Source organism: Gambusia affinis, linkage group LG17, assembly GCF_019740435.1.
Source record: "Gambusia affinis linkage group LG17, SWU_Gaff_1.0, whole genome shotgun sequence".
NCBI classification, from domain to species: domain Eukaryota; kingdom Metazoa; phylum Chordata; class Actinopteri; order Cyprinodontiformes; family Poeciliidae; genus Gambusia; species Gambusia affinis.
This window is the reverse complement of record NC_057884.1, coordinates 13,798,493-13,823,465: the sequence shown is the minus strand read 5'-3', so window position 1 is coordinate 13,823,465 and position 24,973 is coordinate 13,798,493. Positions and strand designations below refer to the sequence as shown.

General features: G+C 36.9%; 2 protein-coding genes across 4 annotated transcripts; both read left to right on the top strand.

Annotated features, from left to right (window-relative positions):
- Window positions 1–1,466: 1,466 nt before the first annotated feature.
- On the top strand, window positions 1,467–12,631 carry myo1hb (myosin IHb). 2 transcript variants are annotated; one of them, XM_044144619.1, is made up of 32 exons: window positions 1,467–1,518; window positions 3,152–3,313; window positions 3,674–3,789; window positions 4,507–4,705; window positions 4,790–4,870; window positions 4,957–5,136; window positions 5,295–5,393; window positions 5,477–5,590; window positions 5,683–5,754; window positions 5,840–5,959; window positions 6,876–6,943; window positions 7,021–7,126; window positions 7,209–7,289; window positions 7,382–7,473; window positions 7,552–7,646; window positions 7,805–7,851; window positions 8,428–8,508; window positions 8,598–8,703; window positions 8,787–8,904; window positions 9,007–9,120; window positions 9,222–9,298; window positions 9,408–9,476; window positions 9,599–9,683; window positions 9,781–9,943; window positions 10,044–10,127; window positions 10,445–10,538; window positions 10,798–10,853; window positions 10,925–11,060; window positions 12,017–12,087; window positions 12,189–12,286; window positions 12,358–12,457; window positions 12,537–12,631. In XM_044144619.1, the coding sequence occupies exons 2-32, from the start codon at window positions 3,188–3,190 to the stop codon at window positions 12,555–12,557; spliced, it is 3,069 nt and encodes a 1,022-aa protein (XP_044000554.1). In that variant the 5' UTR covers window positions 1,467–1,518; window positions 3,152–3,187; the 3' UTR covers window positions 12,558–12,631. The 2 variants fall into 2 exon arrangements, with proteins under 2 accessions (XP_044000554.1, XP_044000556.1); XM_044144621.1 differs by having other exon boundaries at window positions 1,488–1,514.
- A 1,943-nt stretch (window positions 12,632–14,574) lies between these two features.
- On the top strand, window positions 14,575–23,032 carry LOC122847170 (sushi domain-containing protein 2-like). Of its 2 annotated transcripts, none has more exons than XM_044144617.1 (16): window positions 14,575–14,692; window positions 15,325–15,523; window positions 15,602–15,753; window positions 15,844–16,011; window positions 17,280–17,454; window positions 17,533–17,734; window positions 18,198–18,283; window positions 18,605–18,873; window positions 18,945–19,079; window positions 19,171–19,335; window positions 19,544–19,792; window positions 19,987–20,170; window positions 20,825–20,919; window positions 21,001–21,180; window positions 22,550–22,646; window positions 22,790–23,032. In XM_044144617.1, the coding sequence occupies exons 1-16, from the start codon at window positions 14,632–14,634 to the stop codon at window positions 22,836–22,838; spliced, it is 2,466 nt and encodes an 821-aa protein (XP_044000552.1). In that variant the 5' UTR covers window positions 14,575–14,631; the 3' UTR covers window positions 22,839–23,032. The 2 variants fall into 2 exon arrangements, with proteins under 2 accessions (XP_044000552.1, XP_044000551.1); XM_044144616.1 differs by having other exon boundaries at window positions 19,168–19,335.
- Window positions 23,033–24,973: the final 1,941 nt, after the last annotated feature.

Below are 24,973 nucleotides of genomic sequence, written 5' to 3'. Positions count from 1 at the left end.
ACGTTTAGCTCAAATGATACTAAATGGTATTGACTTCCATTACCAGGAAAGCAAACGCTTCCTTTAGTGGTTTTTGGTAACATTGCGGTATAGTGTTTTGCCTTCTGTCTGTTTCTTGAGGACACATTTCCTTTGATTGGTAATCTGTCTTTTGCACTAAATGATACCTGATCACTTAGATGATCACAGAAACATGATGTGAGGACAACAGGGAACAACAACCTGGTGCTCCCAGTACAAGCCCCCTTGATCTAAACGACCTACTGGGAGCACAACAACATAAAATAGCAATGAGATATGCAGGCATTTGCTCATGTAGAGTCCTTACAAGCATTTTTGAAAGATACTGGAGAGATTTGCAACAACTGTGCCTTAAGCATCTCTAGGTGTAAAAAGAAGGTATTCAATTGAATATAATCTGCATAAATAATGTTTGGATAGTCTTCCCTTTCATTCATGGGTTTTCTCCAGTATCCTCTCTCAGTTCAAAGACACCCTTATTAGGTTAACTGGTTTTCCTGGATCTAATTTCATATTTGGATGGTTTTCTGTTCTTTATCTTTGTGTTGCAATGTGATGAACCCTCTACCTGTCCGACGTGTGTCCTGCCTCTCACCTATGACTGCTGTTAGAGATTCATTCCTTCCCCAAATTAAATAAAATAGAAGAATGGATTGATCCGACCAAAGTGGCCTGACAAGCAAAATACAGATCGACAAATAAAAGGAGAAGAGAAATTAATCAGAGAAAAACACATGTGGAAACAGTGAAAAAAAGAAACAAAGCCTTAAACAAATACCAAGAAAATTAGTTCAGAGTAAAACAAAAAGAAAAAAAAAACCCCACAGCAAGCCTTAATGATGATCATTCCACTTTAGAAAGTGTGCTCAAATCTCATGTTATTTTCTTATATATATTTTATTTGTTACTCCATTTGTAGTAATTATTTAAATCCTCATTTGGGTCTATTCAATCTACAAGATGGGACAGATTCTGTGTCCTAAACAAAATAAAAACAATTACAAGTAGCTTGCTAGCGTTAGATATCACAAAACTAAATTTCTTTACTGTCGATTATGAACAAATTATAGACAAACGTCTTCTATCATCTGTTGCCAAAGCGGGTACAAACATCTGTCGAATAGTTGTTTTCCTACATTCCAGTTCGAAGGGCTTTTTGAGTTTTGAATCAGTCCTGATTTTAGTACGAAATGTGTTTCAGTAATCACAACTACTGAAATGAATCTATTTTAGAAAAGAGTTTTGTTTGTGTTTTCAACTGTATCCACCCGTAAACTTTAAAAAAAGAAGAACACAAACAAATACATATTTAGAACTGGACACACTTCCTTTTTTAAACACTCCCTACATAATTTATGACTTCCTATTGGAGGAAACTGAGGATATAATCCATCAGTGTTTCCTGTGTTCCCCCAATAAAAGCAGATGTTCAGGTTCAGTTGGGAAAAAAAGAAGAGAGCCACACATCAGGACAACCACTGAGGGCCCTGAGAGTAGGTAATTATTTAATCTGACTTCCACTCACTCATTATATTTGAAAAATTCAAATATTTTATTGTGCATTTCTTCTGTGTCACTAAAATCAGATGTTGTTAAATGAGTCACTGTGACTTGATAACAGCTCAACTTGGCAGAGATAATACCAAACTACAGAAACGTGATACAAGACGGCCCATTCTACTGTAATTAAAGTGCAATGAATCTCTGGTTATACCCTGGCAGAAACTGAGCTGTGTATTAAATAGCTAGATATATTCTGTGTCTATGCATATAATCATGAAGTCCTCTATCTCCTAACTGTACTTTGATACTGAAATGTCGTTGAAATCTACTCTGGCCTTAAAATGAAATCTGTTTTTTTACAGCCTCGGTTGCCTATTTTCTGATTTAAAATAGCAAAAAAAGCGCAATGGGTCTATGGAGAACACATAAGCAGATAAGATAGAAGTGGCTGAATTTAGATTCACATAGAACTAGCGGATGTGGCGAAGGACACTAACTGGAATTCACAGATATGAGCACAAAAATGCCGGCAGCGAGACGCCCACTGGGAGAGATATTTTACCAGGATTGTTGGCATGTGTCTCAATATCTTCCTCACCGACAGCACAGAAAAAAAAAACATTAGAGAGAAAAGTGACACACATAGAAGAAAACAACAGCTGCATCCATCTAAACTCGAGTAAAAATAACTATACCACCACACTATAACTCTGATAGTTAAAAAATGTATGTAGATGTTTCCATATTTCACTTCTCTTTCACATTTAAGCTTTGTTTTGATAAAAAAGCAATGTTGTCTTTTCTATGTCTTGTCAATGAAATATTGCTCTCAAGGAAAATACTGTCCTGAGATTTCTATTTGTTTTGCTTAGTGTATTATTTTTTAAAGGATTTTGTAGTCTTCCGGTCTTTTAAAGTTTACCTCTGATTTTCACTTTGGTTCCCAATAAAGATGAGTAGCATTCAGTGAGTTCTTGAAAAATAAAAGAAAGAAATGAAGAACTCAGGAGGACTTCCTGATATTTTCCTTCTCTTTCTTTTTTCCTTTTATATTTAATTTTGTGGAATTGGTTTGGTGAAGTCTGATCAGGTTAAAAATGGCAGCCTGTAAAAAACGGAGATGAAACTTTTTTGATCTTTTGTATAAACAAACAATCTTGGTTACAAATTTTGACCAAATATAATGTTAGACCCAAACAAACTTCTTTCCCAATGGCATTAAACAGTATATGGGAAATATGTTACAGGCATTTTACTAACTGCTAATAAATGCTAACAGAAATGCTACTATGTTCATGTCTGTGCTCATAAATAAAACATCTATGAACCTAAAGCTATAGATCCATTTTCTTGTTACCTTTTCTAATTTTTCCACTTTTCTTAGCAAAGAAACGAAAAGATAAAGTCTTGCTGTAAACAAAGAAAATAGTGAAAACCAGGGGTGACATAATCCAGGGCCATTTTAATGGAAAGTCTTGCTATTTAGAAGCAAAGTCTGCCTATATTAAGGTTTGACTTCAGACTTTTGCAGCCCGCCACCATACTTGTTGCAGTTGAACCTGAATGAACAATAACTTGTTATCTACTTCTGTTGTTTTCCTGTCTTATCGCTCCTGTTTCGACACAGAGCCTGGAGGAGCGGTGCAACCAGATCCTGAGGAACATGGAGGCCTCCCTGACGGCCCGGGATCGCGTGGGCATCCAGGACTTTGTTCTGCTGGACGCCTACACCAGTGAGAGTGCCTTTCTGGACAACCTGAGGAAACGCTTCCATGAGAACCTGATTTATGTGGGTGCTTCCTGTGCAGCTCATTCCCTTAAGTCTAATGAAACCTCACAGCCCTCAGCCTCTAACCCCTGCTGTCCTAATGTGGCATTTTAGCGTCTATCTGTCACCTTGTGTTGCTGATATAGCAGCTCTGCTCCTTTGAATCTGCAGAGCGAGCAATAAAAAGGTCACAACCACCCAACGGGTCATGATGACAAGTGATTAAATAAACTTATTGCTGTTGGTAAAGGACAAAACTAAATATAATCGTGGAAGAATATTTTTTTTAATGCCATGTAATCAGTAAGAAGAATAGAAGTATTATTATTGAAAGTGCAAGAGCTGCAGATCATGAGTTCATGTCCTTGTCTCTGTTTGAAGACCTACATTGGGGCGCTTCTGGTGTCGGTCAACCCGTACAAAGACTTGGACATCTACAGCAAGAAGCAAATGGACACCTATATGGGAGTTAACTTCTTTGAACTACCACCTCACATGTAAGTTTTTGGGTTTTTTTCTATATCTTTTTAAACATCTGACGGACAAACGAGATGAATCAGTTCAGCAATTTCTTGTTTCAGAGAGTATAGATATTTTTGAATTGCGGATTATCATCGTAACATTACTTACTTGTCCTTTGGAGAAATAAGCCTCCAGCAGGTTTTCTCCATTTTTACCCTGAGATTTATTTAATCAATATTTAATCAACTTTTACTAGATTTTATTTTTCGCCGCTGAAGAAAAGCATTCACACATAAATCACGGCTCTTTACAGATGATGAGTTTGACTATCTTTTGGTCATTTTATGTCTTAAAAAGAGGAAACTTAGGTTTAATGGAAAAAAATGTATTTAGTTTCAGCATTTTTATTTCCAGTTGGAACTCTAAAACTTAAAAATGTGTTAGCCCCCCCCCAAATAACTTCAATTAAAACTTAACATAGTTTAAACTAAATCTTATGCAGAATAGTGGCTTGTGCTGTTGTGCATCTGTTGTGATGTGGAAATGACAACAGATACACAGATAAGGTGTCAATAAGAAAATGAGAAATACAAAGACATAAATTGCTGTGTTGGAAATTTGGTGAAATAATCTAAAATGTGGAAAAACTGATAGAGCTGAAAACAGAGCTGAAACTGACAGAGCTGAAAAATATTGATCTATGAAAACCAAGAGTCTTCTTACATTACCTTAATCTGTTTCTGTGTTCTTAGTTATGCTCTGGCAGACAACGTTTTCCGCACCATGCTGTCGGAGTTCAACAATCACTTCATCCTGATCTCAGGAGAGAGCGGGGCTGGAAAGACGGAGGCCTCCAAAAAAATCCTCCAGTTCTACGCTGTCAGCTGTCCGAGCACCAAACTCCTGAACAACGTCCGGGACAGGCTGCTGCTCTCCAATCCAGTGCTTGAAGTCAGTGGCAAACTAATGCTATGCTCTGTTTTAGATAAACATATCATTTTAAATCAAGTAGTTGATTCTTTTATTTTTCTGTAGGCTTTCGGAAATGCCAAAACCCTGAAAAACGACAACTCAAGCCGCTTTGGGAAATACATGGACATCCAGTTCGACCATCGGGTAGACTGGAATACTTACACAAAAAGACTAAAAAACAATGACAAATTACATGGCACCTGGAGTTTAGAGATTGTCTTCTTCCTTAGGGTGGAGCTGTGGGTGGTCACATCCTTAGTTACCTGCTGGAGAAGTCCCGCGTGGTTCATCAGAACCACGGCGAGAGAAACTTCCACATCTTCTACCAGCTGGTGGAGGGAGGAGAGGAGGATCTGCTCCGCTGGCTGGGCCTGGAGAGAAACTGCAAGAACTACCGTTATCTGGTGCAAGTAAGAGAAAATTTAGAAAAAAAATCTGCCAAAAATCTCAGAAATGTTGAGATTAATCTCTGAAAACGTGGAAATATCTGAGTTTCAAAAGCTGAACCATTTCCTCACACACATGCTACACAAATTTTTAATCAGAAGTTTATATTTCATGCTTTTAGGGGGATTGTGCCAAAGTTAGCTCTATCAATGATAAAAGCGACTGGAAGACAGTGCGGAAAGCGCTGTCTGTCATAGACTTCAGCGAAAGTGACACTGAGGTGAGGTGACACAGTCAATCATGATGTTCAGGTTTTACGTGATGATTTCTTTCTCTGATTGCCTCTGCTTTGTGTTGATGCAGCACCTGTTTGGTATTATTGCCAGTGTGCTCCACTTGGGAAACCTAAAGTTTGAAGCAGACGCTCGAGGGTATGCCACGATCAAAAACAACCAGGAGATGCATTGGGTGTCAAAAGTAAACCATCTGTCTGTGATGCAACAACCTTCTCCCGTGTACCCTGAATGAATTTAACACTCAGTGTGTGTTTTTGTCTGTCTTTGTTGCAGTTGTTGGGTATTCCTAATCAGGTGCTACACCAGGGTTTAACCCACAGAAAGATAGAAGCCAAAACCGAAGAGGTGACTCTCCCGTAGCTTTGGATGTGTTTTACCAATTTCTGATGTTTATTTACAGTCAACCATTCACATTATTTTGCTCTTAAAGGTGCTCAGCCCATTCTCAGTGGAACATGCTGTCTATGCCAGGGATGCCCTTGCCAAAGCCATCTATGGCCGAACCTTCAACTGGCTGGTCAACAAGATCAATGAATCACTGGCCAACCAGGTCAGCACTTTGTGTTGATTTGATTTTGCTGCTCTACTGGATACAGCAAGAAAACCTGATGTGACATTTGATTAGTTTGAATTCCGACAATATTTTCTACCTTGCAAAACAATTTACAACACTTCAGCTTTATGCCTCATGTAATATTTGAACAGCAGGAGGGAAAATTGCAGTGTTAGTCTTTTGGCACATGCAGCATTTTTTAACATAAAGTGTTCAGTCTAGTCCTCTTCTTCTTAATTACTCCTTCATGAAGAATGCAGGACTGCTAGTTTATTAGTTGTTTTTTGGATTAATGTTCTTATTTTCCAACGAGTCACTTTGTGTGGGCACAAATGTCTTGGCCAATACTTGCTCCTTTGACAAATTAAACAGTTGTGTTCAAAGTTTGGTAGATAATTTTATAACCTACCCCTGTTTGAAATGTGTCCACATCTTCAGCCTTGGTCTGTCTGCGTTTTTTTTGTTCATTAATGTTGACTAATAAAGTGCTACAGTCTCCACAGAACAGTTGCATCGGCTATATACAGGGTTTAAATTACAAACCCTGTATATAGCCAGGGTTTGGCTATATACCCTGGCTATAGCCATTTACTATTTAGTTAACTGCTGAACACAGTGAGGTGTGTCAAATTTTCATTTTGGTGTATCAGAGTAAAAGCAGCAGCACACCACACATTTCAGATTTTTAAGTCCCTATATAAAAAAAGAATAGAAAACTGTTAAATTTTTCACCCACTTCACAATTTTGAGACTTTTTCCTTTACAAAAGAAAAAATCAGTGAAATACAATGAATTTAATTTCTGACTGTAAAGTTGCAAAATATAAAACACTTTTGCAAGACAGCATATGTGGTCAAACTCCTCTATATTTTGTGCTCCTGCCGCTGTTTACACCTTCCTGTGCTACGTTCAGGATTCCTCCAGGAAAATGGTGGTCGGCCTGCTGGACATCTATGGGTTTGAAGTTTTCAGTGTTAACAGGTGAGATCATGCACATTTTTACTATTTTCAGGCAAAAACTTTGAACATAATAATACTTTTCCCCTCTTCCATTTCAGCTTTGAACAGTTTTGCATCAACTACTGCAATGAGAAGCTGCAGCAGCTTTTCATCCAGCTGACGCTTAAATCAGAGCAGGAGGAATACGAACTGGAAGGGATCGAAGTAATTTCGCAGTTATTCAGTCACATCGATTTACGACATGATTCATAAAACAATCTAATGTTTTTAATGTTCTTGTGCAAAGTGGGAACCAGTGCCATATTTTAACAACAAGATAATCTGTGACCTTGTGGAGGAGAAATTCAGAGGGATCATCTCGTTGTTGGTAGGCTATTTAAATTAGCGACAGTCATTAATGAATGAATTAATAAACCTTTGGCTAAAAAAAATACATACATTTGATTGACATCCTGATAGGATGAGGAATGTTTGCGTCCTGGGGAGGCCACTGACCTCACCTTTCTGGAGAAGATGGAGGAAAAGATTGGCGGCCATCCTCATTTTGTCACGTGAGATTTTAATTCTTTGGAAAAATCACCTTTACAGCAACTAAACTCCAGTCCCTTTAAATATTTCTCCTCACACAGACACAAACTTGGAGACAAAAACACAAGAAAAACACTGGAAAGAGGAGATTTCCGCCTCCTGCACTATGCTGGAGAGGTTACATATTGTGTTGTTGGTAAGTAATAATAAGAATGTTGATAACTATTAGAGAAGCTTAACATGCTAATTTGCTTTTTCATTCCTTTTACACTACAGCTATTTTCAGTGAGATAAGAAATAGGGTGTTCATGAAAAAATGTATAAGTGAAATATTTTTTTCTTTTGACATTTCAGGATTCTTGGACAAAAACAACAATCTGTTGTATCGAAGTGGAAAAGAGGTGATTTTATTCTTATCTCTGTGTTCAGGAAAGTGGAGATTCTGTGGTCAGAAATGTGTTTTATTTAAACATTAAAAAGAAGTTTAACAAGAATTATCCTCAATAGTCTGTTTGAAAAGCTTAATGTTAGGTTTTTATCCATTTCACATTTTGCATGGGCAGAAATTGTGCTGTGTTTTTCCCCTTATTGACCTTTCACCTTGTTCAACCTGCTTGGTTTGAGGATCAACTTAAAAACAATCATTTATGATGGTACCTTCACCATGCACTACAGCTTTGCTTGACTTCAGTATTTTATTTTTACATCTCAAGAAACACTTCTTTCATTTTTCTGATTCGAAACTTTCAGATACAATAACTACAGTTGATATTATCTTGTCTAAAGTATTTTGTCTTTGGATTTCAGAAAACAAAAGAGAACAAAAAACATTTTCTCCCAACAAAGCAATATATTTTTACCAAAGAATACAGTTATTAATAAATCACAAAAATATGTAATTGCACTGGGGTTACTAGCATTTCTTTTGAATTTCTAACCAAGACTGATAAGCGTATTATCCTTCTGTTTTCCATAAGGTCATGCAACACTCCAAAAATGCCATCATCAAACACTGCTTCCCCTCCTCTGAACCTGACAGCAAAAAGAGACCAGAAACTGTGAGAAGATACTCAGACGACACTTAATTTTCCTCAGATTTTAATCTGGAAATGGTTCAAATTGTCCACTTTGTCCTGCAACACTTTAGGTGGTGACCCAGTTTAAGAACAGCCTGGTTGGTCTGACTGAGATCCTAATGTCTAAAGAGCCTTGGTATGTGCGCTGCATCAAACCGAATGAATCCAAACAACCAGGTGAGATCAGATCACATTTGTACAGAATGGAGTCTGTTCACTCCAACTGAGCTGAAATCTCAGTCCTCTGGTGTGTTTTGCAGCAAAATTTGATGATGTGCTGGTGAGACATCAGGTTAAATACCTGGGGCTCATGGAGCACCTGAGGGTCAGGCGAGCCGGCTTTGCATACCGACGCAAATATGAGATCTTTCTCCAGAGGTAACAGAACATCTTCAGCCTGATTTAATTATCTTACTTTGTAAAGTTTGCTCTAGTTGTTGACAAACCTACTACTATACAAATGCTCCTCCTCTGCACTAGGTACAAAGCTCTGTGTCCAGACACCTGGCCCAACTGGAAAGGTACGCCAGCAGAGGGTGTTCGCTGCCTCATTAAACACCTGGGCTACAAAACTGATGAGTATAAGTTAGGCAGGTTGGTAGATGCACAGCATGGTTTCGAAAGATTAATAATAATCTTCCTGTAAAGAATCACTGGATCTTTTGACGCTTTAAATATTGGCTTTCCACTTGAAGGACGAAGATTTTCATCCGCCATCCCCGGACTTTGTTCGCAACAGAAGACGCCTTTCAGGTCTGCAAGCATCAGCTTGGTAAGAAATAACTCAGTTTCAGTCAATTCAAAAGTAAAATATAAAACAATACTATTTAATAGGACGATCTTATCAGAAGTGCCGTAAAATGTGTCATCTGTCACTACAGCAACAAGGATTCAAGCCAAATACAAAGGTTACAGAGTGAAAGAAGACTACCAGAAACAGAAAGCGGCTGGTGAGTGACTGAAGTGAGGCTAATTCAGTAAGATGTGATGATGTTTGTCAAAATCAGAAACAACACGTCCTTTTTTAGATGTTAATTTTAAAGTAATTCATCCCGTATGTTTGTCCAAACAGCCACTACAATTGAGAACTGCTGGAGAGGTTTGATGGCAAGAAAGGAGCGTCAAAGGAGAGCTTGGGCGGTCAAGGTCATCAGGAAGTACGACACAATAATCACAATATATAGATAATGTCTAATAAAGCAGCTTAATAAGACACTGTGTTGTAAGCTGACCTGTTTGGTTGATTTCTGATAGATTCATCAAAGGTTTCATGACCAGAAAACAACCAGCCTGCATTGACAACAGTGAGTACCTGGTCTATGTGAGGCAGAACTACCTCACCCGCCTGAAGGAAAATCTTCCCAAATCAGTCCTGGACATGGACTCGTGGCTCACCCCGCCACCCATTTTAAAGGAGGTAAATGAGCTTTCCATTGTTTTTGAAGAATGCTTTGGCAGTGATTATATTTTATGATTCTTAAGATGTAAAAAAATGACAATGTGTTTTTATTTTGTAGGTCTCGCAGCTCTTGCAGAACATCTTTGTTCGCTCTTTGGTGAGGCGGTACGTCCGAGAAATCACCCCACAAAGGAAAGCTCAGGTAGGATCCACTGTTTCCAAAAAAATATCTTCAACTCACTTTTTCTATCTTTGGCAATATTAGTATGTTGTTTCCATCTCACATTTTAAAGAACCCATATGTTACATAAAAAATTGTTCGGTAGTTAGATAAAAAGACAATATATCGGAAACACAAAAATCAAATTGCACAGTAACGTGTTTTTTAAAATCTATTTTCATGTACAGCCTCTTTAGTTGTTTTCATAGTTCTTGCATTTATTGTTCTTGTTTCTCAGAACTCAGTTTAAACAATTAAAGTCACCATGTGACATTGTTTGGATGTTTCTCCTTCTCCAGCTTCTCCTCAAAGCCCAAACAAGCTCCATGTTCAAAGGAAAAAAAGAAAACTACCCACTCAGTGTGTGCAGACCGTTTGTTGACACGAGGATTGGTAAGATTATTTTAACAGTATTTTTTTTTGTGAGACATGGTGGCTTTGTGGGTTTGTGTTGTGCTGGGACAGCAAAGCTGGAACCAAATGCAGCCGATAATTTTTAGTTTTATTATTTGTAAAAAGATGAAAACCTTTCTTCCATTTTACCACCGTACACTGCTTAAATAAAATACATGAAAGTTTGTTAAAGCATGTGAAACTGTAGACTCTGTTCAATTTGTTGATTGCATCCTCTCTTTTTAAAATTGTCTCCAAGCTTTAGAAGACATTAACCTCAAGGTCCTTCAGACAATTCAGCATGAGCACCTCAAGGTAAATCAGAGTTCACTCTGCCTCTTTTAGATTTTTCAATATTTTCCTAATTCTGTGCGTTTCGTTCACAGTACGGCGTTCCAGTGGTGAAGTACGACAGGAACGGGTTCAGGCCTCGTCTTCGGCAGCTCATCTTCACCCAGGAAGCTGCCTACCTGGTCGAAGAAACAAAGATCAAGCAGCGGATTGATTTCAGCTCACTGAAAGGTAATAAACCTACTAAATGAAAGTAAACACCCATGCTTATTAGTAATCCATGCTAAAGATGTTTTAAGAAAAATAACTCAGATTGGGAATCAAATCTTACATTAAGGATTAATTAGTACAACGTTTTTCCTGATATGCATAGAAAAAAGTAGATTTTGTATGCATTGAAACATTTAGATGTTGATTTGGTGATATGTTTTGAATCGTGCCGATGAAAAGCAAAATCCCAATGTTTTTTTTTTACTGCCAGAGAATATTGAATTTTTAATTTAAATGTCTTGGTACTTTAGCAAGTTTCCTAGAACCTTTGAAATAGAAACAGGCCCACAGCATTACAGATCCTCCACCGTAGTTAACCTGGGACAATACATTGTTTTGTTTTTTTATGTTATTAAAATCCTCTTAGTGTAATATCAGAACCTTCAAATATAATATGTCTGGGTTAAACGTGTTTTGTTATGTTGCTGGATTTATGTAATATTCTAATCTTAAATGTTGTGTTTTTATCTGCTGGTGCAAAAAATTATCATCATTAACAGAATTGAAGGCTTGAAAGCATAATTCTGTGTGTAATTAATCTATATATTGTGTTTTACTTAATGAATGGGGGTAGTAAAATACATTTTCTAAATATGATAATCTCATGAATATGTATGCAATTAGCATCTAGTTTATTATCAAGACTTGGTGATCCAAAGTTGCAGTTTTCTGGAATTGAGCTTTGGAGATTTTTTTAGTCTTACTGCTAGGGGAGCAATTACATTGTTGTATTTATTGCCATTAATTAATTATTCCCTTATTTTGGATTTTTTTTGTATATTGAATGAATTCACTCAAATTAAATGTGGGATTTTTATAAATCTAACTCTATAAGATTATGCAAGTACAAAAACAGATCAGTTTATTTTAGGGATTTTTACAAATCAGAATAAGATCCTGATCTGATTCTTTTGTAGGTGTGTCTGTGAGCAACCTGAGTGACAACTTCCTCATCCTCCATGTTACATGTGACGATATCAAACAAAAGGTTAGATGTGTTTTTTCTTTGCAATGAAATATCATTATGAGACAGTAATCAGATTATTACTGTAATTAAATATGGAGCACCAATCAAATTTGTTGTTTCAGGGAGATCTGGTTCTGCAGTGCGACTTCCTCTACGAGGTTCTGACTAAGCTCAGTTTTATTGCTGACAAGCAGAGCTGTATCAAAGTGGTTCAGGGGAGGTACAGAATCTGCATCATATTCAGCATTATTTTAATAATTCTCGTTAAGAATTATTTCCCTTTGTGTTCAGTGTGAGGTTTGACATTCAGCCTGGCAGAGAGGGGTTTGTTGACTTCAAAAGTGGCCAGGAGTCCATGGTCTACAGAGCAAAGAACGGCCATTTGATGGTGGTGAGTGTGGAGTTCAGATAATAATACTTTTTTAATTAAACAAACACACAAGCAACTCATTGAGATTTTTGCTTTTTAGGAATCAACAAGAACCAGATGAAGATGAAGCTTAGCTGGGATCATGAGGCTCTTAGAAGCCTCAGAGATGCAAATCTTTAAAACAAAACAAACAAACAAAAAGTAGCCATGCTTCCTCAACCTGCTTTTCCACATTTTTAATCTTTATGATATTACTTTCCAGTAGTCTGATGTTGTTCGTCACTAAATAATGCCAATATCTCAACAGCAGAAAGAGCAACTCATAGATGAGCCTGATCAGAAAACATATAAACTATATAAGCTAAAAAAGCCTGTTTTGCATTTGACTTTTGTTGATATGGCAATTTAAGACATGCATGTATAAAACCATAAAGAGCTTACCTATGCCCCATCTTTGTGTAAGAACATGCTTGACCATATATAAGTTTATAATAAATACCTTTAGACAACTAGATTAGTGAAAATACAATGCAATAAATAATTGTCAGTCTATCTATACTCTGTGTTCACTGATGATCCTCGTATTGCAGCTCCCCCTGCTGAGCATTTGCTGATTGTGCATAAGGTTCTGCTGAAAAAACAAATCCTGAAGTGTCTTTCCTCGGTTGTTTCAGTTAGATCAGGAAAGATTTTGCTGAGTGACGGCAAATCCTTAATCCTTAATGCTAAATATAATGTCGGTCCACACTTTGCAGTTGTAGGACTGACCTATTTAGGATTTCCAAGAGATTTAGGGAAGTGGTTTTGGGAAGTGTTGATCAGAGGGCCAAATATGAGATCAGACATTGATGGACTGGCCTCCAGTCTCCACTGTTATTCATCTCTAAGGAGCTCAGGACTCTGCGATGACAAAGGAAATGGAAACTCACAAAGCTCTAAATAATATACTTGATCTAATCTGCTAATCTGAAGGCCACATGAAGTTTGGAGAATCTCAACCCCCAATATGCCTCAGTATCAACCAACCCAGCTCTGTTATTCCCAATGTCTTACCTTTGTTATAAAACCTCAGTCAGGTGGCTGAGTGGGGATTATTTGAAACAAGAAAAATCCACAACTTCATGTCACTGGGATTAACAGAGCTCTGAAGATCTATACTTTCCAAATGTTCATAGAAACAGTCTGAAAATAGGTGCTGAATTTTATACCTTTGTAGTCATGAAAGTGGTTGTAACGTCTAATTTAATATTTCTAATGGGAGGCAATAGTACAAATGGTGAAAAGTAAATGTCTTTTAATATTTAAAAATGCATTGAAAGTGTGCTGCCATATGATTAATAAAAATTACATATGTTACATAAATTACAGACTACATATTGCATATACTGTAGTTGTAATAAACTCACATTATTGGACATATTAATGATTTGGTTGCAAACATAATTCAGTTTGTCAAATATTGTCTCCTCACGATATTACAGCATATATATATATTTTAAGTTTTTATCATTCTGATATGATACTACAGTATGTTTTTCTTACTGCTTGTTAAAAAGAGTCGAATTAAAATAAAACAAAAGAGTAAAAAATATAACATAAACAGACTACTGGTAAAGTTCACATTTTCATGGGTGTAATAGTAAATTGTGTAATTTAAAAGTTATTTTTGCATTTTTTTTCTATTCAGAAAAAAAAATAGAAAAAGGATACATAGCTGCACTTCAATAACAACAAAAAAAAGTTAATTGAGAAAATATTTACATTTATTAGTGTATTTGTTAAAGAACCTGTTGTTTAGATTTTCATTTTTACATATTTATGATATTAATTTACAATATTATAATATGGTTTGTCATTAAATAATGCTAATATTTCAACTGTAGAAAAAGCAACTACTACTTCTGAATGCATCAGCATATTTAATTTATCTCTATTTAATTTATCTTATCTTAATGCAATAAGCTTATCTTACATTTATAATCAGGTTTAGCTTTTTTTTTTTAAGCGAGAGAAGGTCAAAGTTGAACATGTGATCGTTCAGCTGAAAATGTTGCAGTAATGACTCCTAGTTAGTGATTGACAGGAAGGTATATAAAGGTCGTGCCGAGGCATTTTGGAAAAATGCTGAGCACATCAGCATAGTGAGAATATTGTCACAGACAAGAGAGAGGAGCTAACAATCTGACTTTACCAGGATGAGAAGATCAACAGCAGTGATTTTTGTCTTTCTGGTTTTATATATCTGCAAAACTTTAGGTAAGTACCTCCTGCATTATGGATATTCGGAATCATCCAATTTTCTTTTGCTTATTTATTTTATTCAGTTATGATGCTGAGACGGATATACAGGGAATACTTTACTAAATTCAGAACAAAAACAATTTTGTCTTTGAGAGTAAATATGGATCAAAAGTATTCACATTCAATAAATTTGAAGACACAGTTTTATCTTGCACACTTACATTTATAGCTCTTAAGTTTCCAGGGAACAAAGTGTATAAAAAACATTTTTTCTAAAATTATTGAGAATCAAAAGAAGAAAAAGACATTCACAAAAACAAGTAATGTGTTTGTGTGTTTTGTGTCATTCGTAGACACAAAACTTTGTCTATGTTTTTTCAAATGTATCTAAATGAAGGTGGGAACAAAGTATTCCAACTTTAATGCAAAACAAAGACCACTGGATCATCTATGCCATCACAAGAAGATGTTTAAGTCATACGTCTTTATTAATGCAACGTTACAGCTTAAATTTTAAAAATATAAAATAAAATTCTGTCTTGCTTGCAACTTTTTTTTGACATGCAGCACCCTGCAAAGCCAGTCAGAATACAAGGAGGCATAACTTTGTGCATTTACATTAACTTCATCTTTTTTATTATGGACAGGAGAGACTTGTGAACAAAATTGTGGGAAAAAATTAGACTCGTGCTCCTGCCACCCAACATGTGGGTCTCTTGGATCCTGCTGCTCTGACTACAAAGAGTACTGTGTAAACACGTCTCCGTACTCTGGGTCCATACTGGGTGGGACAGACTTTGTTGTCCTTGATGCAAACTTCAACAAAAGCTCTGACATTGTTTGTAGGTAGGACATTTTTTACTCCTTAATACTTGACCCGAACTAGTCAAAAATCAACTGATCAGTCCTTTTTTCAATTGACAGGTTTGATAATAAAACTAATACTGTAGGGTATGTGGATGGAGATGGTAGAGGCCACTGTATTTCCCCACTGTTATACGAAACCGGATGGGTTTCTTTGCAGATCTCCTCAGATAGCGGCATCACATTCAACAGAGCTGGATCATGGCTTTCAGGTACTGCAGCTAAAGAATAATAAAATCAAAAGAAAAGGTTTTTTTGTTCAATAACTGGAGTTCAAATGTTATCCACATGTGCTGCTGTAGTTCACACAGGCAAGTTAGCTTCTCGATTCAAAGCTATTCTGGTGAACTCAACAAAGTGGCAATACTATGGGACGCCTAATGTTGGAGGCAATCTACAGATGACATGGAATACCACTTTAGTCGATGCAGAAAAGGTCAACATAGAGGTCTGGGGATACAAAGAGACAGGTAAGAAAAATGTATATCCACATTAAGGATTTCAGACACTTTAAATGTTTTCATTCCTTCATGTTACAACCAGACTTCAACACATTTTATTGTGACTTTTAGGGTTAGGCTAAACCACTAAACGTTTTGGCTAGTCACGAAGAAGCAGGGAAATAATAGACTTTTTATATTTTATTTTTACAAATAAAAATATGAAAAGTCTGTTGTACATGATGGTTTATACACGGCAAATTCTGCAGAGTTGAATCAACACTATGCCGACTCTATTTGGTCCTTATCAGAATTGGTGTTAATTTAACTCTTTAAGAGTTGTTTCAACAAGAAATTAAGTAATTTTAACACTTGAAATAGTTATAACTACTCAAACTATTGTTGAAATGACTCTGTAATTAATGCCAAATAGACTTGGCATAGTGTTGATGTAACTATGCAGAATTTGTAGTGAAGAGTCACTTTTTGAATCAATTACAGCTCAATACATTTGAGATGCCAGCTATGCACATCTTGGTTGGATTGGATTTAAAACATTTGGGCATGTAGAATTTTTAACTCTTGACTGGTTTTGTTCTGGACTGAATGTGATTTGAACAAAGCTCCACATCAATCTCAAGTGTTTTGAGCTCTTACATGTTTTCTTACATTATTGCCCTTTGACTCCATCCGTCTTCCCATTCAGTCTGACCAGATTCCCAGTCCCTGACAAAAGGGAGAATCCTTACAGTGTGCTGCTTTTTTCAGGGTGATTTCACTGTCATTTTCCCACTGGGGAATTGTGTTTTGCATTTAGGCTATAAAGTTTAAAAAGGATCCATTAATCACTTTCTTCAAAAATGATTAATGCGATTATGGCTTTCTTGCTTCAACTCTTTTGTAAATGTCAGATATGTGACATGCATGGCTTAAAGTTTCTGTGTCATCAAATTCTCTCACCTGAGCTGTGGATGCTTGCAGCTCATCCAGAGGAAGCATGGTCCTCTTGGCTGCTTCTCTTATTAATAGTCTCCATGCCTGGGATTTCAGGTTTCGTGGGGACCCATGACTTATTAGTAGGTTATGGATATATGTTATTATTATTATTGTTGCAGCAATAATAATAAGAATAGTAATAATAATAATAAAAGTTTCTTTATTTCAGTTGTGCAGAATTTTGCACAAGGCTTGATGATAAAACAATGACATCTTTGCTGGAATGTGAATTTATTTCATGGTACTGTATGTGATCAATGCATTTTAGGAAAACATGTATTGTAAAAAGTGTTTCTCGACAGGGGAGCCGTACTCAGAGTCCTGGCAGGGTGAGTGGCGGTATCTGTACTCCCTTACCAAGGATCACCCCAACAGTGGCTCCTTTACGTTTTTACCCAAAATAGCAGAGGGAGATTTTTCCAGATGGGAGCTCGGTGCCCTTCGTGTCAGCTCAAGCAACTACACTGACGGCATGTGGTATGTTCAAACGATCCTCAAAGATCATCATCCATGACTTTCAGTATAAAAGCTGTTCTGCCTGTGTGTTTTATTCAGGAACGTCCAAGCTGCATGGAGTGAGGATCACGCTCTGGCCTGGCATCTAGAGGAAAGCTTCAGGCAGAACTCAACAGGATGGGCTCTGGATAAATGCTTAGCCTGGGACAAGCTGGAAAACGAGCTGCCAAACTTCCTCGCTGAGATCATCGACTGCCCATGCACTCTGGCTCAAGCAAGAGCAGACACTGGGAGGTTTCATGTAGGTGGAGATAAGATATTGAGAACCAAATAAAAAAAAACTATGCAACCCATGAGCACATGGACTGAGTGTTAAACATCTTTGTAGTAAAATAAAAGTGAAGAATTTGAACAACGCAAGAAAGAGAAACTCATGAACTTCAAAGTCCTGGAATCTGAATTTGTGCTCAAAGTCAAAGTGTAATTGGTTGATCTGTTTATGATCGCATAATCCTCCTCAGTTCAAAGTCAAGAAGAGGTATCTCTCTAATTATAGCATTCATGAGAACTTTATCTACAAGCAGCACGCTGCAGGTAGAACATGTTTACCCCACAAACATGCCTACTGAGTTCAAAACCATAAGATTATTTTATTTTTAGGTCACTGCTGTGGATCATTAAAGCACAGAACAGTGCGGTTTCTTTGCTGAAGTTGTGTTGTTTACCAGGTATGATTGTGATTTAACCTTCTCTTTATTCCTCAGACTGATTATGGCTGTGATATAGAGAAAGGGAGTGTGTGCACTTACCACCCTGGGAGTGTTCACTGTGTGAGGGCGATACAAGCCAGGTGAGTCCACGCCGAGTTAAACATTGCTGCTTCACTACAGGCTGAAAATGAATTACAAAATGCTTAACTGGGTTTATGTAATGTCTGCATGTTCTCCCGTTAGCAAGCACAGGATTATGCTTTTTTTCCAGCTTCCACAAATATAAATGTTGTGTCAATTGATCTAATAATTTTGAATATTATTGAAAGGTTGATTTATTTAATTATCTCAATTCGCTGTGAAACATTTAGATTCACTATATAAACCTTTATTTATGCCAATGGTGATGATTTCCGCTGTTCTGCTATTAAATAACATTCTGTGTTGTTTCCTTTCTCCAGTCCTAAATATGCAGCAGGACAACAGTGTTGCTACGACAGCACCGGTGCTCAGGTTCTCACAGCAGACTCGATTGGCGGTAGCACTCCAGACCGGGCCCACGACTGGGGGTCGCCTCCTTTTAAGAAACCCCCTCGGATCCCAGGACAGTCCCACTGGGTTTATGATGTCCTAAGTTTCTACTACTGCTGCCTTTGGTCAGACAACTGCTACCACTACTTCAAACACCGGCCCTCCAGCGACTGCAGGCGCTACCAGTCTCCCAGCTCAGGTACAGTTTGCTAGAGCAGCTTTGATGGGATTATAATTTTTGTTTATGCTTACATTTTGGTTTAATATCAGCGGTGGTGTTTGGAGATCCACACTTTATTACCTTTGACGATGTCAGCTACTCGTTCAATGGCAAAGGGGAGTACACTCTGGTCAGATCAGAGGAGAAACAGCTGACAGTCCAAGGCAGAACAGAACCTGTAAAGGGTGAGATGCTAAGTTTTCCCAACTATTTTAAATGTAAAAGAAGAAAAACACACAGCACATGAACATTTTCTTTCTCTAAATGTGACAGCAGATTCAGAAAAAACGATAAATGCAACAAAGTTGACGGCTGTAGCTATGAGAGAAGGGTCGTCAGACATCATAGAGGTGCGGCTTGATAGCAGAAATGATGGCCTTGAGCTACTGCGCAATCAGCAAACCCTCTCCTTTGCAGAGCAGACCTGGATGGATTTACACGGTGAGATTTCACTCATATCATATATTTTAATACTTCTGACAACGAAAGAGAAAAATATTCCCTTGTTTTATTCAACAAAGAGCTCAAATTTGGGCATTTCTCCTGAAAATGTCAATATTTTTGCAATTGAGTGATACTACAAATGTTAAAAACCTAAAATCCTGCAGTGTGTGTTGTTTCCTGTCTCCTCTCACCAAATATTTTGCAGGCGTGTTTGTGTTTTCTCCCATCCCTACAAATGTAACTGTGATGTTTCCATCTGGAGCCGGGGTGGAGGTGCGACGTAGGGGTGAAACTATGACCACCACTGTCCTGCTGCCAGAGGAATTCAAAAACTCCACTGTGGGACTGTTGGGGAAGATGAATGGTGACGCCAGAGATGACCTTACCCTCAGCACTGGGGAGCTAGTGCAGAACCACAGCAACCCAGAGGAGCTGTTCAGCTTTGGGGCAAGCTGTAAGAGATAATCTTAGATAATGTGTTCTTTTTTTAAAGTAATAGAATATAATATAAATATGTTTTTTTTAGATAGAAATATAGATAATTAAAAGAATATCTGGACAGATTCTTCTGGAAGTCTTCCTATATTGTGTAAATCTTTCACCAATAACAGTATGTATGTTTAATCAGGGTTTGTTTTTGTCTTACAGGGGCTGTAGAAAACACATCCGCTTTGTTTACATATGATTCCGAATACTTTCTGAACACATATTGCTTCGTTCCAAGACATGATCCAAATTTTATGCCAGTATTTTCTGTCCCTGAGAATCCAGATGATCCACTGAACACCCAGGCAGCTGAGATATGCACTGGAGAGGGATCTCAGTTCTGCAGGTGAGAAGAAAAGATGACAAAGAGTTTGGTTTAAAACAGCAACTGAGACAACACAAGGTTTAAGTTAGAAAAACATCACCCACGAGGCTCCAATCACCACTAGAATCTCTTTAATCTTGACCAAGAGAGCAAACAATGAACTTCTTAAATGAGCTCTGGTCTCAGATGAGTTCCTGCTCCAACACAGCTTATTTATTTCTCCATTAGTTCACATCAACCTCTACAAGACCCAGCATTTGATTCAGGTGTGTTGAACCTGGAAAAAAATAAAACATGCTGTATACCAACCACTGGGGACTGACTTTGGACACCACTATTGTGAATGATCTGTGCGTGCCACATTGCATTATTCATCTAACAAATGGCACTTAAGAGTCTTGTATCAATTAAGATTTTGAATCTTTACATTAATAAAGTCACATACAAGTTATTTACAAGCACTATGCCAGGTGAGATAGTAGCTCCTTATAACATTTTAAAGAAGAACCTCAAATAATATGAGTCACAACATTTCATTTCTCTTTGGGGTCATTGAAGTATTTTGAATGAAATTTAAAAGTAAAGTTATTTGTACTGAGAACAAAACGCAATGGTTGTGTTTGAAAGAAGTAATGTTGTATGATTCTTCATGAGTGATTTCTTTTTCTACTGCAGGTATGACATCCTTGTCGGTCGAAGCCTGTTAATAGGAAATGCTACAAGAGTTTCTTTCCAGAGTCACGTTTCTCTAGTGGATGATCTGAAGCCAGGTCTGATGTTTTGAAGAACCTCAGAGATTTACATGATTAAGTCCACCTTGGCGTCACATTGTTGGTTTTTATTTCATGCAGTGATCTCCTGTGGATGGCTCCCACCACCTGCTAATGGGAAAAAGCAGGGAACCACCTACCTACAATGGGCTAAGGTCAAGTTTTCTTGTAATGACGGCTACAAGCTTAGTGGATCAGAGGAACGCACATGCCAGAGTAACGGCAAATGGTCTGGAGAAGATGCAAGCTGCAGTGTTCCCAGTACGAAAAGCCAGTAAAAATAAAATTATCAATAAACAATTAAACTTTGATTTTCACATATCAACAAATCAGTGTCTCTAAATGTGTCTGAGTTTGATCTTGAGTTTGTCTCAGTGTATTCTCTTCCAATCAACATGTGTTTTATATGAACAGATTGCACTGCCCCTCTGCTTGATTTCCTTGAATCAGAAACTTCTCAGACTTCAATCATGGAACAAAGCATTGGAAATGAATCGTTACTACATTCCTTTTGCATGATTTTGGTTGGGAAGCAACTGTTGATTGAATCCTTTATGAAATAAAGTCACATTCACATTTTAGGGCTTCAATGTAAACCTATTTGATTCAATTCAGTCATTCATCCAGCTCTCATGAGAAGAAATTTAAATCATTATGCAGTTCAGTAGGGGAACATAAAGGTTCCTGACCCTGGTTCTCTTGCTGTATGTTTTCCTCCCTTTTCTCTTCCTTCATTTCATCTTGGATACTTTGAATAAACAGGCTCTACTTCAACAAAATCTTTAAAAAAAAGAAGAGCTCTCATCAGCATAATTTGGGACCTATAGCTATGACAATTTGAAAATAGTGAGGGATATAACATCACAGGGCTGTAAATAGAAAATAACAGGAAAGCAGGATATCCTTATATGTCGATGATGTAATCCTGTATTTAAAAAAAAAATGTCCTGCCAGTCTTCCTTACATAAAAATAAAGTATGTCTGTAGTGTTCAGGCGCCCATATTAAGAGTTCAGGCTCTAGTGTCTGTTTTTGTAAACTAGAAGTTAAAGTTAAATAATTCTGTAAAATGAAGATTTTTCAATTTTTAGTATTTTCAGAGAGTGTGCTTTCTTTTTCTAATGGCTGCATAAACCTGTCCACTGTTTTTCAGACACAAATATAACTCCATATTTTTTTGTGTGCTGTGGTTGTTATGCAGTTTATGAAGTGGAACATGTTAACATTGACTAATATCACACCAAACGTTTAGCAAGTATATTTCATTGAACCACAATTTGCAGCTTTTGAAGGGCTCTGCATCTTTAACTTAGCAATAGCCATCCAACATACCAGGCCCAATATTGGTCTTGCTCAGGCTAAATAGGTAAATCTAGCATTATAGCTATTCTGTGTCAAACCTAAAGAGGTATTTGATATGCTATCATTATTTAAAATGTTGGCAAATTATATTTTTCATCCAGTTGGTAGACACAGTGCTCAGATACAACACTGGGTGGCTTCATGGTTGATCACTGCTGATTGTTAAAGTTTGATTTGTTTAATATTAGTGCAATAAAAAGTTGTAACTGAGGCACTGGTGCTATGATGAGTTACTTGCTGAAATAATTCAAATCCTTGTTGTGTTTCAGGTAACATTACTGGAATAGTTGCTGGTTCAGTCATTGGAGCATTGACTCTGATTGTAATTATGACAGCGATAATTCTCCACTCCAGAAAACAGAAAAGGTAATTGATTAAACTTTCTCACATTAAATCATTATATATCAACATATTGAAATTTAAAATCCACTAAGATTTTTTTGTTTGTTTACTTTTTGTTCTGGTTTCATATGTTAGCATTCCTTAATTTGCCTCACTTTCTGTTTCAGGAAAAGTTCAGATTCAGATGAAGAAAGAAGTAATACCTCCAAGCTCTAGTTCTAAATGCCATATTTTATCTGCATTGAAAATGTGCAGGTCATAAAAATTAAAAAATGTACACCCAGAAGAAAACATTGATTATTCTCAGAAGGTACATGCAAGTTCTGTATAGTTTGTATTTGTGAGCAGAGAAATAAAAACAAGGTAAACTTTGAATTTAAGCCAATTTTTTTCAGACAAAAATCTAATTTGTCATTAATGCCCCTTGATTTTTAAAGTATAACTATGAATAAGATTGTGTTTTACTAATGCCTGTATTGTCAATATTGTATATTGTATATATTTAGTCTAGGTTTTAAAAAAAATCATTGAAGATATTATACTTACCTGTTTGCCAGCATTTTTCATTGTTAGTCAATTCTTCTCTCTACAACTTGACATAAAATGTGATTCTGAGCTCAGGACTAATAAACGTCTTCTGGCAGCTGATAACTGCACATAATTTATGGACTAATTCATAATAATAATTTATGGTGTTTTTTTCATGCACTATTTTGAGCATATGTGGACCGTAAGCATATACAGGTGCATTTTGTAACTGGATTCTGTAACATTTTGTATATGTAAATAATCTAAGCATATTTGCATTAAATTTAATCTGTTTTATGTCAGTTTGGCCTCTTTTTTTGCCACCAAAACAGTTTTGACACATTAAAACGCAAACATCTAAGGATTTCCTAGCATACCATGTTTTTAGCAAAAGGTCCTCTATGAATCATGAAGACTGTAGAGCTGGGTCGTTGTCGATTCAGCTTGCTTTTCTATCATCTGAAGCATCACATCAATATCTGTTCAGGAAAGAAGAGGAAACACCAGACATCCTTGTATGCTGATGATATAATTCTCTATTTAGAAAACTTTTGAGTCAGTCTTCCTAAATTTATGCATCAGACTGAAATATTTGGAGTGGCTTTTGACTTTGATTTGTAGACAGTATTCTGTTATTGTGTCTCCTACATTTGTCCTGAAGAAAGTGTTAACATTTCCTGAATTGCTCAGAGTTTGTCCCTGATTTTTTGGTGTTCTTGCTGCACCTTTTCTCGTGGCTAACTTCAAGTCGGAATCCCATTAAGCTGCTGATGTGTTTACAACTGGGCTGTTTACCTCTTCCATTGCTGACACTATTGGCAAAATTAGACCAGTGCTAAACTGCTCAGTTTATTTATTTAAAAAGGAACCAACCATTTATTTAAATTTTATTCTTAAGCAGAAAATACACCAACCCTTAAAAAAAGATGTTTAAGATGATGACATAAAGACTTTTAAAAAAGACAGAACTTCAGCCCTTATAGGTTTTCCGTAAGAAATGCCAGAAAACAAAAGAGCTTCCACTTAAACCTACAAAAAGTAACATATCAATCAAGTTTATTCAAACAACCAATCAGTCAAGTTTATTTGTATAAAACATTTTAGCAACAAGGGATTTCAAAGTGCTTTACTTCACAAAAATACAAAGTCATAGAACATTGACGCGTTACATTTTGTCAAATGCCAAATTTGCACATCCGAATGTTTAGTAGTGTTTCATTCAACATAATTCAAGTATTTTTGTCTGGTTTTTACACATGAATATTTAGTTTCAATGTTTAACAATAAGTACTCGCCGTTTATCTGACCTAACCTTTGAGCATAACTGAGAAAGCTTCAGATATTAAGTCACTAATAAATACCTCCCTCTCCAAAGGCATGATTTGTCCTGCAGATGCTTACTTCATAACTTGAACAACTTGTCACCCACAAAGATGCAACTGTGAAATTTCTCACTGCCATCTGAATTCAACAATCCCTTCATCCATCACTTTGTCCGGGCTGTGAGCACAACTTTATCCATGTGTTTGGGTTTTCTTAGGCTAAAAGAGATTATCCAGAGATAATCTTATTTTGTTGTTTTTAGCTCAGTGTTTAGTTTAGTGACTGGAAGTAACTCGTTTGTTTACTGTGTGACTTTAAATGAGTCGTTGTTCCCTCACATAATAGGCAGTAGTGGTTTCCGTGGACAAAGAGCACCAGTATGTGACAAGACTGCAGAGGCCAGAGCTGAATAAACAGGCTTCTTGCTGCTTCCAGTAGGAGTCAAGAGTTATAAATACAAATAATTAGCATTGTCCGTTCCACCTACCGGGGCAACAGAG

Excerpts from the sequence above, each read along its gene's own strand:
- myo1hb (XM_044144619.1), top strand. The coding sequence starts at position 3,188 with ATGGAGGCCTCCCTGACGGCCCGGGATCGCGTGGGCATCCAGGACTTT. Across the intron at positions 7,127-7,208 it reads ACGAACTGGAAGGGATCGAA|TGGGAACCAGTGCCATATTT; the intron begins GTAATTTCGCAG and ends TCTTGTGCAAAG. Across the intron at positions 9,944-10,043 it reads CGCCACCCATTTTAAAGGAG|GTCTCGCAGCTCTTGCAGAA; the intron begins GTAAATGAGCTT and ends TTTATTTTGTAG.
- LOC122847170 (XM_044144616.1), top strand. The coding sequence starts at position 14,632 with ATGAGAAGATCAACAGCAGTGATTTTTGTCTTTCTGGTTTTATATATC. Across the intron at positions 15,524-15,601 it reads AGCTCTGACATTGTTTGTAG|GTTTGATAATAAAACTAATA; the intron begins GTAGGACATTTT and ends TTCAATTGACAG. Across the intron at positions 19,336-19,543 it reads GACCTGGATGGATTTACACG|GCGTGTTTGTGTTTTCTCCC; the intron begins GTGAGATTTCAC and ends AATATTTTGCAG.